Source organism: Heterodontus francisci, unplaced genomic scaffold (assembly GCF_036365525.1).
Source record: "Heterodontus francisci isolate sHetFra1 unplaced genomic scaffold, sHetFra1.hap1 HAP1_SCAFFOLD_1879, whole genome shotgun sequence".
Taxonomy (NCBI): domain Eukaryota; kingdom Metazoa; phylum Chordata; class Chondrichthyes; order Heterodontiformes; family Heterodontidae; genus Heterodontus; species Heterodontus francisci.
Genome location: NW_027140775.1, coordinates 1 through 15,076, shown reverse-complemented (window position 1 = coordinate 15,076; position 15,076 = coordinate 1). Strand labels below are relative to the sequence as shown.

General features: G+C 43.6%; 1 protein-coding gene across 1 annotated transcript in view; it reads left to right on the top strand.

Annotated features, from left to right (window-relative positions):
- The window catches only part of LOC137360929 (golgin subfamily A member 4-like), a gene marked incomplete at its 5' end in the record, with an annotated part of 29,879 nt that extends 26,574 nt beyond the window's left edge, over positions 1–3,305 (top strand). The window contains one exon of the mRNA XM_068026034.1: positions 3,230–3,305. Coding sequence (XP_067882135.1) covers positions 3,230–3,244 — 15 coding nt within the window. The remainder of the gene's footprint in view (positions 1–3,229) is intronic.
- Positions 3,306–15,076: the final 11,771 nt, after the last annotated feature.

The window sequence follows — 15,076 nt, the reverse complement described above, 5'->3', positions numbered from 1 at the left end:
TGGAAAAGGAAACCATCTTCTGATTACTACCTACCACCTTCCCTCAGCTGATGAATCAGTACTCCTCCATGTTGAACACCATTTAGGGAAAGCACTGAGGGTAGCAGAGGCACAGAATGCACTCTGGATGGGGGACTTCAATGTCCATCACCTAGCGTGGCCTGGTATCACCATTACTGAGTGAGCTGGCCGAGTCCTGAATGACATATCTGTTAGGCCGGGCCTGCGACAGGTGGTGAGAGAGCCAACAAGAGGGAAACCTTACTTGACCTCATCATCACCAATCTGTATTATCAAGTCATGCAATAGAGGATGTGGCATTCTCCCCAAGTATTGTAAAGGAAGCCTGGTTGTAACCGGACTCTGCAAAGCAGAGTTTCTAGGTTTTGTCATTTGTAGAAATCCATGAAGCATGTACAGAAATATTGGAAAAAATGCACTTTAAAGGATAAGGTGACAAATCGTTCAACTTCCCCTCTAATTTCACTTCAATTTTGTGCTAGCTACATCTATCATCTTCCCATCCCAACCACTCTACAGTAACAATTGGAAAGTATTATTGCTAAGAAATAAAGGATTTCCTTTGATTAATCAGGTTAACCCAGAACATGTCAAGTAAGAAAACACATGAAGGATGATGTTGAACAGAAATAAATTAACTGAAAAAGCATTAAATGAGTCATTTATTTCTGCAATCATAGATATAAAAAATGTCTACCCCAGATTTCATTTTCTTCCATACTTGGTGATTATTTGTTTTCAAATAAGCAAAGCCACAGTCATATTTGGCAGGAGGGGAACAATTCCAACTCGTCAAGCTCGTGTATAGTGACTATACATTGCAAGCTTGCTCTTTCATGTTTGTCCAGTTCTACCCACCAGCAAGAAGATTTACCCATTTTGATCATGGACTGCTGAGCCAGCCTGGAATTTACCAGGAAATGCCTGTCCCTTCTCGTTGGTGACACCCTAAACACAAAAGCTGCCTATTACAGTGTATTCTTCACCACCTCCTCCCACCAGAAATTCATCTTCCTCTTTAAAACCTATTCTCTGCAGTTCTGCTTTGCCCATGACCAGGTTCTTGGATGGACTGGAGATTGCATTTGCAGTGTTGGAATAATCACCAGTTTTGTTGGCAGGCGGTCCACAGCTAACATTCTGTAATTCCTTTCTTAACTCGGAGTGCTTTTTTCTATTATTTCACAGAAGAATTAGACAAGGTGGTGATACTGAAGTACAATATTATTAAACAGATTTGTATGACAGTTCAATAAAGCATGAGAAAGGGTTAAACTAAATCATTTCAGCATGTACTGTCTCCGGAATAACAATTCAGAAGAACTGGAGAGAGGGAGCAAGTGAGAGTTATCAGTTATTTTCGGCAACTCGGTTAATCTTACTGCACAGGCCAAACTGACAAGTGACTCCCAAAACATATGTACAATGTCTGCTCCATTTTTGAAGAACTGGGCATTACTGCAGAGGTTTGTCATGGCGCTGCTGAGATTTACTTCAGGGTTTCTTGGATACATGTAGGGGAAATATTGTAGAGCTATAGGCAAGAGGCAGAGGAAAGAGACTAATCTATAGCTCCTGCAAAGAGTTGGCACAGGGGCGATGGGATGCATAGACGCATTCTGTGTTGTATCATTCTATTCTATGATTCTACGTCTTGCAGATGCATCCATCCATGACCGTATTGGTGCAAGTAACCACTGCATAATCCTTGTGGAGACACAGTGCCATCTTTACATTGAGGACACCTCCTTGTTGTGTGGCACCACAGCTGTGCTAAATGGAATAGATTCAGAACAGATCTAGCAGCTGAAAACTGGGCATTCATGAGGCACTGCGAGCCATCAGCTGCAGCAGAATTGTATTCCACCACAATCTGTAGCCTCATTGCCCAGCATATCTGAACTCTGCCATTACTAGCAAGTCTGGTGACCAGCCCTGGTTCAATGAGGAGTATAGAACAGCATTCCAGGACCATCATACATATAAAGGTGAAAGTCTGCTGAAGCTACAATGCAGGATTATATAATGCTAAACAGCGGAAGCAGGGCGCTGTAGACAGAGCTAAGTGATTTTTACAACAAATGGAAAGGATCAAAGCTTTGCAGTCCTGCCACATCCAGTGGTGAATGGGGTGGACAGTTTGGAAAAAAATGTATGGGAGGAGAGGCTCCATGACCACCCCCATCCTCAATGATCGCAGAGCCCAGCAGGCCAGTGCAGAAGAGAAGGCTGAAGCACTTGTGACCATCTTCAACCAGAAGTGCTGAGTGGATGATCCATCTCGGCCACCTCCTCATGTCCTCACCATCACACATGCCAGTGTTCACCCAGTTCGATTCATTTTATGTGATATCAAGTAATGGCTGAGCACACTAGATACAGCAAAAGCTGTGGGCCCCTACAACAGCAGTAGTACTGAAGACTTGTGCTGTAGAACTAGCCATGCTCTAGTCAAGTAGTACAGCTACAATACTGCAATCTACCGTACAAGGTGTAAAATTGCCCATGTGTGTCGTGTCCACAAAAAGGACAAGTCCAGTCCGGCCATTTACCACCCCATCAGTCGACGTTCATAAGCAAAGTGATGTATAGCATGTCGTCACCAATGCTATCATGTGGCACTTAATCACCAGTAACCTCCTCACTGATCCTCAGTTGGGTTCTGTGAAGACCCTCAGCTCCAGACCTCATGATACAGTCTTGTTCCAAACATGGGCCCAAGAGCTGAATTCCAGAAGTGAGATGAGAGTGGTTGCCCTTGACTTCCAGGGAGCCTTTCACTGAGTATGGCATGAAGGAGTCCGAGGAAAACTGAAGTCAATGGGCTTCAGAGGGAAAACTCTCCATTGGTTGGAATCATACCTCGCACAAAGGAAGATGTTTGTTCTTGTTAGGGGCCCAATCATCTCAGCCCCAGGACATCGCTGCAGGTGTTTCTCAGGGTAGTGTTCTCACCCCAACCATCTTCAGGTACCTCGTCAGTATTCTCCCATCATAAGGTCAGATGTGGGGACATTTGCTGGTTGCACAGTTTTCAGTTCCATTTGCAACTCCTCATAGTGAAGTAGTCCATGTTCGCATGCAGCAAGACCTGGACAACATTCAGGCTTGGGCTTATAAGTAGCAAATATCATTTGCACCACACAGGTGCCAGGCAATGACATCGCCAACAAGAGAGATTCTAACCACCTCTCTTGACATTCAACAGAATTACTATTGCTGAATCCCCCACCATCAACATCCAGGGGCCACCTTTGACCAGAAAAGTAACTGCACCAGACATGTAAGTATTGTGGTTACGAGAGCAAGTCAGATGCCATTATTGTGTGGCGAGTGACTCACCTCTCCCCAAAGTCTTTCCACATTTACAAGGCACATTTCAGGAGTGTGGTAGAATGCTCTCCAGTTACCTGGATAAATGCTGCTTCAATAACACTAAAGGAACTCAACACCATCAATGAGAAAGCAGCCCATTTGGCACCCTATTCACCACCTTAAACATTGACTCCTTTCACCAGTGGCACACTATGGCAGCAGTGTGTGCCATCTACTGCACCAGTCTGCCAAAGCTCCTTGGACAGCACCATTCAAACCTGCAACCTCTACCACCTATAAGAATAAGGGCAGCAGACACATGGGAAAGCCATTTTCCTGACGAAGCCACAGACCATCCTGGCTGGGAAATATATCGCCATTCCTTTAGTGTTGCTGGGACAAAATCCTAAGACTCCCTTCCGAACAGCACTCTGGTTGTACCTATACCACATGGACTGTGGTGATTCAAGAAGGTGGCTCACCGCCATCTTCTCAAGAGCATTTTGGGAAGGTCAACAATTGCTGGCCTTGCCAGCGATACTCACATCCCAGGAACAAATAAAACAAAACAAATCCTGTGCCCAACCTACCCTGCATGTGCCCATTGCCATTGAGAACACCAAATTTTTTGGGGTCCAAATATCCCACTGTGGATACTTATTTAAGTTTTTTTCATGGAGGGCTGTTGGGAGCCTGATTTAAATTTTACAGATGCTGCATGGGTTTCCCAGAAGATGGGAAACCTGCTAATGAAAGTGAGGCAGGAGCTATTAGCTTCCCAATTTGGCTAGCAGCTTGGTGGGAAACTAAAGGAAAAAATAATAAAGTGGTCCTGCTGTTAGTTTCGGCAGGATTTCCATGCTGCCTACTTTGCAGGGTTCTTGGGTAACTTTCAGCTTCCCCATACCTTCCCTGCCTCTCCGTAGTATTTGAGGTAGTGCAGAGAAGGTTCACTAGACTAATAACAGGAATAGGCTTGTATCGGCTGGAATTTAGAAGAGTAAGAGGCGACTTGATTGAAACATTTAAAATCCTGAGGGGTCTTGACAGGGTGGATGTGGAAAGGATGTTTCCCCTTGTGTGCGAACCTAGAACTTGGGGTAACTGTTTAAAAATAGGGGTCGCGCATTTAAGACAGACGAGAAATTTTTTCTCTCAGAGGGTCGTGAGTCTTTGGAATTCTCAAAAAGCGGTTGAAGCAGAGTCTTTGAATATTTTTAAGACAGAGGTAGATCGATTCTTAATAAGAAAGGGGGTAAAAGGTTATTGGGGGTTGGTGGAAATGTGGAGCAATCAGTTCAGCCATGAACTTATTGAATGGCGGAGCAGGCTCGAAGGGCCGAGTGGCCTACTCCTGCTCCTAATTCGTATGTATGTATGTCCGTAGATAATGGCGCCCAAGTTTCTGTGAGCAAGGTGATCTCTTCTTTAAAGCAAAAGTAGTACATGTAGTACTATGTCACATGATATCTTTGGAAGCTATATGATATTGCATAATATCCAATGTCTCATCCTTCCAACACCCCACAACACCCTGCTGAAGCACTTGAATATCAAATTGTAGGTCAGAGAATCATAGAATGGCCTCCTTCTGTGTTGTAACCATTCATGTACGTGATGGCTCTCTGCAAGCGCAACTCACTTGGTTCCACTCCCTTTGCCTTTTCCCCATAGCCCTGCAAATTTTTTCTCTTCAGATAATTATCCAGTTTCCTACTGAAGGCCTCAATTGAACATGCATCCACCACACACTCAGGCAGTGCAATCCAGATCCTAACCACTCGCTAAGTAAAAATGTTTTTCCTCATGTCATTGTTGCCCATTTTGGTGTCCTTTGGTTCTGGATCCTTTGGCCAATGGGAACAGTTTTCCCTTCATTTACTCTTCTGCAGGCCCCTCATGATTTTGAACATGTCTATCAAATCTCCTCTTCTCCAAGAACAATGGACCCAGCTTTTCCAACCTATCCATGTAACAGGTGCCATAGATGTGTGTGTGTGTGTGTGTTTTGGGGGTGGTGTAAAACAGTATGAGAATGGACTGGTGTGTGTGTGTGTGTGTGTTTTGGGGGTGGTGGTGTAAAACAGTATGAGAATGGACTGGTGTGTGTGTGTGTGTGTGTTTTGGGGGTGGTGGTGTAAAACAGTATGAGAATGGACTGGTGTGTGTGTGTGTGTGTTTTGGTGGTGGTGTAAAACAGTATGAGAATGGACTGGTGTGTGTGTGTGTGTTTTGGGGGTGGTGTAAAACAGTATGAGAATGGACTGGTGTGTGTGTGTGTGTGTGTTTTGGGGGTGGTGGTGTAAAACAGTATGAGAATGGACTGGTGTGTGTGTGTGTGTGTGTTTTGGGGGTGGTGGTGTAAAACAGTATGAGAATGGACTGGTGTGTGTGTGTGTGTGTTTTGGTGGTGGTGTAAAACAGTATGAGAATGGACTGGTGTGTGTGTGTGTGTTTTGGGGGTGGTGTAAAACAGTATGAGAATGGACTGGTGTGTGTGTGTGTGTGTGTTTTGGGGGTGGTGTAAAACAGTATGAGAATGGACTGGTGTGTGTGTGTGTGTGTTTTGGGGGTGGTGGTGTAAAACAGTATGAGAATGGACTGGTGTGTGTGTGTGTGTGTTTTGGTGGTGGTGTAAAACAGTATGAGAATGGACTGGTGTGTGTGTGTGTGTGTGTGTTTTGGTGGTGGTGTAAAACAGTATGAGAATGGACTGGTGTGTGTGTGTGTGTTTTGGTGGTGGTGTAAAACAGTATGAGAATGGACTGGTGTGTGTGTGTTTTGGGGGTGGTGTAAAACAGTATGAGAATGGACTGGTGTGTGTGTGTGTGTGTGTTTTGGTGGTGGTGTAAAACAGTATGAGAATGGACTGGTGTGTGTGTGTTTTGGGGGTGGTGTAAAACAGTATGAGAATGGACTGGTGTGTGTGTGTGTGTGTGTTTTGGTGGTGGTGTAAAACAGTATGAGAATGGACTGGTGTGTGTGTGTGTGTGTTTTGGTGGTGGTGTAAAACAGTATGAGAATGGACTGGTGTGTGTGTGTTTTGGTGGTGGTGTAAAACAGTATGAGAATGGACTGGTGTGTGTGTGTGTGTGTGTGTCTGGTGAGGGTGGTTTGCACTGTTCAACTCCCACCTGACTGCAGCAAGTATTTTTTGGTTATGAGGGTATAACCCTAACTTGTTTTATTTGTCAAATGAACAGCTGCCTTGTGGGCGTCTTGGGAGAGACCACGGCTAAGGGAGTAAACCCTAACAGAAAATCCGGAGTGGAACCCCGTAGGCGGTCATGTGTCACCTTTGGCATGTTTCCGGCAGTTCCTGCAGCCATACCGGTGCCAAACGTCGTGCTCTGCACTCCTTTGGACCCCACCAGAAAGGCCGAGAGGGGGGTTTTGACGCTTGGGCAACTCTCAACCTCCATACATTCGCCCAGGCATGCGCCATGGAGAGGTCACTCCATAGTTGCCTCACAGCGACTGACACCACTGACCACCTCTAGGCGCTTACCCATTGTCTCTCGAGACAAGGAGGCCAAAGAAGAAGAAGAAGATGAGGAACTTCATTCTTGTGAATCTTTTCTGTATCCTCTCTAATGCCTTAACATCCTTCCAAAAGTGTGGTGTTCAGAATTTTTATTTTTTATTCATTCATGGGATGTGGGTGTCGCTGGCCAGGCCAGCATTTATTGTCCATCCCTAATTGCCCTTGAGAAGGTGGTGGTGAGCTGCCTTCTTGAACCGCTGCAGTCCATGTGGGGTAGGTAAACCCACAGTGCTGTTAGGAAGGGAGTTCCAGGATTTTGACCCAGCGACAGTGAAGGAACGGCGATACAGTTTCAAGTCAGGATGGTGTGTGACTTGGAGGGGAACTTGCAGGTGGTGATGTTCCCATGTATTTGCTGCCCTTGTCCTTCTAGTTGGTAGAGGTCGCGGGTTTGGACCCAGTACTCCAGTTGAGGCGGAACCGTTGTTTTGTACAGGTTTATCATAACTTCCTTGTTTTTGTACTCTGTGCCCCTATTTATAAAGCTCAGGATCCCTTATGCTTTATTAACCACTTTCTCAACCTGCCCTGCCACCTTCAGTGATTTGTGCACTGCCTTTCCTCATTCATCCTACTGTTAGGACCAAGGCGGGGGTAATGCACTATTAATTCAGTCCCACTACTAGGTCCTAGCATATTAGTAAAGTTTCCTAAATCAAACACTCTATTTGTTCCCCAGAATAAAGCACATCAAGCCAGGTTTCTTTAAACAACAACAAGATTAACTATTTATTCATAAAGTAAATCTTAAACAATAATGAGATAACTCTACATGTGAAAAAATTATTTTAAAAACTTCTTATTCTTCCTAACTCTCATGCACATTCAAAAACCGGTTAACTAAGGAAAAAGGCTTTTTCGGTTTACAGCTATTTCTTAGGAATAATAAACTAATTGGATTGTCATGGTCTAGTAGGATATTGCAGGATCGGTGAGGTGTCCCACAGTCGAATAGTCGGATGCCACTCGAAGTCTCTCCAGGCGAAGTTGAACAGTCTGTGATGGATAGGCTTTCGAGGCAATTTGTCTGCAGCAGGCATCACACAGGTCTTTCCAGAAAAGGGTCTGACAACCGGTCTGCTTGGGTTTTGAAGTAGCAGTCTAGCAATATAAGCTTTCTTGAGATTTCAGTTTCTCCCAAAACACAAGAGGCAACAGGAATCACCCTTGAGGCAGGGATTCTTATGAGACTGGAGGCAGTAGGAAACTGCTGCCTTTCAAATGCAGGGCTTCCTCTCTGCAAAGCAGTCTTCCTCCACAGAGAGCTGCAGTTCCTCTTTTCCTGGGTCATTTTCCTCTCCAGGGGTCTTTTCCTCTCTCCAGGCAGACCACAGCCACACCTCAAATGTAGAATTTATTTTTCCAAGAGAGGCAAGTCTTTTCCAGAGAGTATGTCTTTTCTCTGGTCTGTAAAAACAGGTCCCAGCCATGTCTCACCGCATGCTGTTGGTCCAGCCGACACTTCTTACTTGTCACCATGCAATGTGAAAATAAAACCCACAATCAATTCATGTGACAGTCATAAATCTTTGTGTCATTTCCCTGTTTGAGCTGCTTGGAAGAAAATGCTTTGCAGTTTGTGCACACTTGACTCAGTCCACAATTCAAATATCAGCTCTTACAGCACTTTTTGCAAAGAAAAACAGAAACACTCACCTAACACTACCAAATGAATCACTTCACATTTTTCGGCATTAAACTTCATCGGCCACTTGTCTGGCCTTTCCACCAGCCAGTCTGTGCCCTCTTGAAGTCTATCACTATCCTCCTCACAGTTCACGATACTTCCAAGTTTTGTGTCATCTGCAAATTTTGAAATTGCGCCCTGTTCACTCAAGTCTAGGTCATTAATATATATCAAGAAAAGCAGTGGTTCTAACACCGACCTCCAGGGAACCACACTATATACCTTCCTCCAGTCCGAAAAACAACAGTTCATCACTGTCCTCTGTTTCCTGTCATTCAGCCAGTTTCGTATCCATGCTGCTACTGTCCCATTTATTCCATGGACTATAGCTTTGCTGGCAAGCCTGTTGTGTGGTACTTTATGAAATGCTTTTTGGATGTCCATGTACACCACATCAACTGTTTTCTTTTTTAAAGTCTTGTTAATAATTTTCATTGTGAAATGTGGTATTGTTCACTGGTAAAATTGTAGAAATGTTTGGTTGTCTGGAAGATGACAAGTAATAGAGGTGAAAAATTTAGAATGGGCCAGTCCAAAGCTATGGGGTCTGCATTTAAGTTGTTTGAAAAGTTGCATTCTTATTGTCTTCAGAAAAGGGCACATTCAGGGATTGGAGACATCAGCCCACAGAATAGCTGCTCTTCTGTACTGACCAAGTTCCTGAACCAGCTCTCTCTGCCGTCAACTTTGAAGTTTTCGTTACTTCTGCTCACATTTATTTATCTTGTTAGAACTAAGAAACAGTAGAGGTGCCATTACACTGCTGGGTGTGTTCCCATGGCCAGCAATGAGTGGGAAAGACCTGGAGCGACAAATTTGCAAGAAAATTGCATAGAGGAGCAAAAGCTATAGAGCTGTTATAATGGGGGACTTCAGTTATCGTAATATAGACTGGGATAATAGTGTAAAGGGCAGAGAGGGGGAAGAGTTACTTCTCGATCAGTATGCTTCTAGTCCAACGAGGAAAGAGGCGTTGCTGGATCTGGTCTAGGGAACGAGGTGGGTCAAGTGCCAGTAGGAGAACATTTAGGAGACAGTCGGCATTGTATCATGAGGTTTTTGTTACCTATGGATAAATACAAGGAGAAATCAAGAGTAAAAATAATTAATTGGAGGAGGGCCAATCTCAATGGGGTGAAAACAGATTTGGCCCAAGTAAATTGAAATCCAAGATTGGCAGGCATAACTGTAACGAAACAATGGGCTGCCTTTAAAGAGGAGACGGTCTAGGTACAGTTGAGTTCCATTCCCATCGGGGGAAAGATGGGACAAACAAAGCCAGGGCTCCCTGTCTGATGAAAGAGACAGAGGGTAAGATGAAACAGAAAAGGGGTGCGTGTGATAGATGTTAGCTTGATAATATATGTGAGAACCAGGCTGAATGCAGAAAGTTCAGAGGGGAAGTGACAAAAGAAATGAGGGAAGCAAAGAGGCTGTTTGCAAAGAGACTGACAGCTAACATAAAAGGGAATCCAAAAGTCTTACATAGCCGTATAAATAAAAGGATTGTAAAAGGCGGAACGGGGTCGATTAGTGCCCAAAAAGTTGATTTACGGTTAGAGGCAGAGGACATAGCTGAGGTACTTTGCACCAATCTTTACTAAGGAAGAAGATGCTGCCAAAGTCATAATGAAAGGGGAGTTAGTTGAGACATTGGATGGGCTCAAAATTGATAGAGGAGGAATGAGAATGGCTAACTGTATTTAAAAGTTGATGAGTCACCAGGACTGGGTCAGATGCATCTGACGATGCTAAGGGAACTAAGGGTGGAAATTGTGGAGGCACTGGACATATTCTTCTAACCCTGCTTAGATACAGGGGTGGTGCCAGAGGACTGGAGAATTGCAGATGTTTGCACCGTTGTTTAAAAAAGGATGTATGGATAAGCCCAGCAAGTTGTACCCCAGTCAGTTTAACCTCAGTGGTGGGGATGATTTTAGAAATGATAATCTGGGACAAAATTAACTGTCATTGGGCAATGGGTAGATAAATTAAGGAAAGCCTGCGGGATTGGCTATGGGAAAATTGTGTTTCACTAACTTGATTGAGTTTTTTGATGAGGGTGATGCGTTTGGTGTGGTGTAAATGAACTTCCAAAAGGCATTTGATAAAGTACCATAAATGCATGTCAGCAATTTTAGAGCCCATGGAGTGAAAGGGACAGTGGCAGCATGGATACAAAGTTGGCTAAATGACAGGAAGCAGAGAGTGGTGCTGAATGGCCCATCCAATCCATGCTGGCTCTCTAAAGCAATCCAGTCAGTCCCATTTCCTCTCTATCCCCATAGCTCTGCAAGTCTATTTCCCTCAAGTGCCTATGCAACTTCTTTATGAAATCATTTATCATTTCCACTTCCTCCAACCTTGTAAGCAGCGAATTCCAGGTCATCACTCACTGCTTAAAATTCTTCCTCACATACCCACTGTATCTCTTGCCCCAAACCTGTGTTGCCTAATCCTTGTACCATTAGCTAATGGGAACAGCTTTTCTTCATTTACCTTATCTAATCCTGTCATAATCCAGCTCAGTTAAATCTCCCCTCAGTTTCCTTGGCTCCAAGGAGAACAAACCCAGCTCCTCCAACCTAACCTTGTAGCTAAAATCTGCCATCCCTAGAACCATTCTGGTTCTCCTCTGTACCCTTGAAAGGATGTTCACATCCTTCCTGAAGTGTGGTGACCAGAATTAGATGCAGTACTTTAGTTGTGGCCTAACAAGTGCTTTACAAAGGTTCAGCATAACTTTTTTGTACTAAATTTATGATGCCCAAGCTCTCCTATGCTTTGCTAATTACTTTCTCAGTATTTCCTGCCACCTTCAAAGATCTATGCACTCTCTCCCTGTACACTCTTTAAAACTGTGTCATTAAGTCTATATTGCCTCTCCTGATGCCTCCTGCCAAACTTCACCTCACCACACCTCTCTATTAAATTTCATCTGCCAATTTTCTGATCATTCTGTTAGTCTGTCTACTGTTGCAGTTGATTGGTATCATCCTCACTGTCAGCCACACTTCCAAATTTGGAGTCATCGACAAATATTGAAATTTTACTCTGTATTCCAATATCCACGTCATTTATCTATTGTTGAGGTCCTAGCATTGTACCTTGGCGAACACCACTGTCCACCATCTTCCAGTCTGAAAAACAACCAATGACTCTGACTCACTGTTTCTGTCCTAAACCCAATTTTTTTATCCACAGTGAGGCTGACCCTTCTAATCCATGAGCCTTAGTTTTGTTAACCAGCCCTTTATGTGATTTCTTAAAATCCATATAAATAACCTGTATTGCATTCCCTTCATCAACCTTCTCTGTTACTTCGGCAAAAAAATTCAGTTAGATTGAGTGGAGCACAATCTGCCTATTACAAATCCGCGTTGGCTCTCTTCAATTAGCTCAAATGTCTACAAGTACCTGTTGATTTTTTTTTCCCCCTGATTATTGTTTCTGAAACCTTACCCACCACTGATGTTAAACTGACCGGCCTGTAGTTACTAGGAATGCCCTGAAACCCTTTCTTAAATAAGGGTGTCACATTTGCCACTCTGCAATTCCCTGGCACTTCCCCCATATCTTGGGAAGATTGGAAGATTATGGCAAGCCCTTCTGCTATCTGCACCCCCAATTTCCTTAGCAACCTGGGGTGCAAACCATCCAGACCAGGCAACATGGCCACTGTAAGCATAGCTAACCTTCCTATAAATTTTCACCCCATCCATTACCTCTACCAGCTCCACTTCTACTGATATTTTGTCAGCATTCTCTTGTCAGCATCCTCTTCCTTACTAAATACCAATACAAGGTACTCATTAAGTATTCGAGTCTTGCCTTGTGCCTCTGCGCATTCATCACTCTTTGTCCTTAATAGGTCCCATTCCACCTCTTACTGTCTGGTTACTATGTAGTGAGATTCCTTAGGGATCAGTATTAGGCCCACTGCTCCTCTGGGTCTATATTAATGATCTAGACTTGGTGTGCAGGGCACAATTGCAAAATTTGCAAATGACACAAAACTTCGAACTGTTATGAACTGTGAGGAGGATAGAGATAGACTCCAAGAGGAGATAGACAGGCTGGTGGAATGGGCAGACAAGTGGCAGTTGAAATTTAATGCAGAGAAGTGTAAAATGATACATTTTGGCTGGAAGAATTAGGAGAAGCAAAATAAAATAAAGAATACAATTCTAAAGGGGATGCAGGAGCAGAGAGACCTGGGGGCGTATGTGCACAAATCGTTGAAGTTGGCAGGACAGGTTGAGAAAGCGGTTAATAGAGCATTCAGGGTACTGAGCTTTATAAATAGAGGCGTAAAATACAAAAGCAAGGAAGTTATGATGAACCTTCATAAAACACTGGTTCAGCCTCAATTGGCGTATTGTGTCCGATTCTGAGCACCACACTTCAGGAAGAATGTGAAGGCATTAGAGAGGGTGCAGACAAGATTTACAACAATGATTCCAGGGATGAGGGACTTCAGTTACGAGGATAGATTAGAGAAGCGCTGGTTGTCCTCCTTAGAGAAGAGCAGGTTGAGAAGAGATTTGATAAAGGTGCTCAAAATCATGAGGGGTCTGGACAGAGTAGATGAGGAGAAACTGTTGCCATTGGTGGAAGGGTTGAGACCAGACGACACTCATTTAAGGTGAATGGTAAAAGAACCAGAGGTGACTTGAGGAAAACCTTCTCACGCAGCATGTGGTTGTGATCTGGAATGCACTGCCTGCGAATGTGGTGGAGGCACATTCAATCGTGGCTTTCAAAAGGGTATTGGATAATTAAATGAAGACAAGATTTACAGGGCTACAGGGAAAAGGTGGGGGAGTGGGACTAACTGAGTTACTCTTAGAGAGCTGGCATGGACACGACGAGCCAAATGGTCTCGTTTCTGTGATTTATTTGATGATTTATTGACGAATAACTTATGGCACTGATGCATTTGCATGAGCCCTCCAAATTCCTGGCTAGATTTCTGGAAGCAGTTTTGTCAGAAAGGGAAATTAGAGGAGTTCTCTGAAACCCTATCCTCACTCCTCTGAATGAATTCTTTTTTCAGTTCATTGGTTAGTGTCTTTCTGATTTAATCCTGTTCATTCTATTTAAAGTTGTTCTGAACAATTGTAGTTGCAAACTTAGTTTCAGGAAACTGTCCAATGTACAGAGCCATGAAAGTACAGCATTGAGCTGACAGTCTAATTGCGTTCAAATAGGCATTGTCAGTTTTCATCCATCACTTTTAGACATAGCTGTGCTGGTAAGCAGTTAGGAATAATTTATGGTGATACTTGCCTTCCATCAAAGCACTCGTTGAAATAATAATCAATGTGATTTGTGAGTTAGGGTATGTTTGTTGGCCAAAAGTAAATTCAAATAAGTATTAATTATAAGCTTTGAAATTAAATAATTCAAGCTGTGATGAATTGAATCCTCATGTCTTCATGAATCACTACCACACACTTGCACAATTTTAATTTTTGTACTACTTGGAAACCCTGTGGTAGGGAACATCTGAAAATGTTAATTTTGAATGACACATATTAAACAATTCAGGTCCAAGAGTCATAACTGCACAGAAGGATACAAGGATGCCCTTCAGCCCATTAAGTCCACGCCGGCTCTTTGTAGAGTAGGCCAGTCAGTCTCATTCCCCGCTGTATCCCAGTCGCCCTGCAAGCCTATTTCCCTCAAGTCTCCTTTTAAAATTATTTGTCATCTCCCCTTCCACCATCCTCATAGGCAGTGAATTCCAGGCCATTAACACTCACTGCGCAAAAAGTTCTTCCTCGTATTCCCCTGCATCTCTTGGCCAAAACCTTAAATCTGTGTCTGCTAGTCCTTGTGTCATCAGCTAATGGAAACAGCTTTTCTTTGTCTACCTTACCCAAACCTGTGAGAATCTTGTACACTTCTATCAAACCTCCCTTCAATCTTCTTTGCTCCAAGAAGAACGAACACAGCTTCTCCAACCACCTCTCTCTACCTACTTACTAATTGCATGCTAGTACAAGATTTTGGGGTTCCCTTTTTATGTTAGCTGCCATTCTATTCTCATATTCTCTCTTTTCCAGACTTATTTTCCTCTTCATTTCCCCTTTCAACTCCGTGTATTTGGACTGGTTCACGCTTGAATAATTCACCTGACGTGCACCGTACACCCTCTTTTTTTTTTTGTTTCATCATATTCTCCATCTCCCTTATCATCCATGGAGCCCTGGCTTTGGCTACCCTTACTCTCCCTTTCACCATTGTTGGATTGTCACAAGTCTGAAACATGTCCTCCTTAAAGATCGTCTATTGTTCTGTTGCAGTTTGTCCTGTCAGCCTTTGGTCTAATTTTACCTTGGCTAGAGACCCCTCATCCCATCGAAGTCAGCCCTCTTCCAATTTAGAAGTTCTACTTTAGCTTGTTCCTTGCTCTTCTCCATTACTAATCTGAGCTTTAAGATACAATAATCGTTCCTACCCAAATATTCCCACACATACACTTGGCTCACCTCACTCCCCAGCAA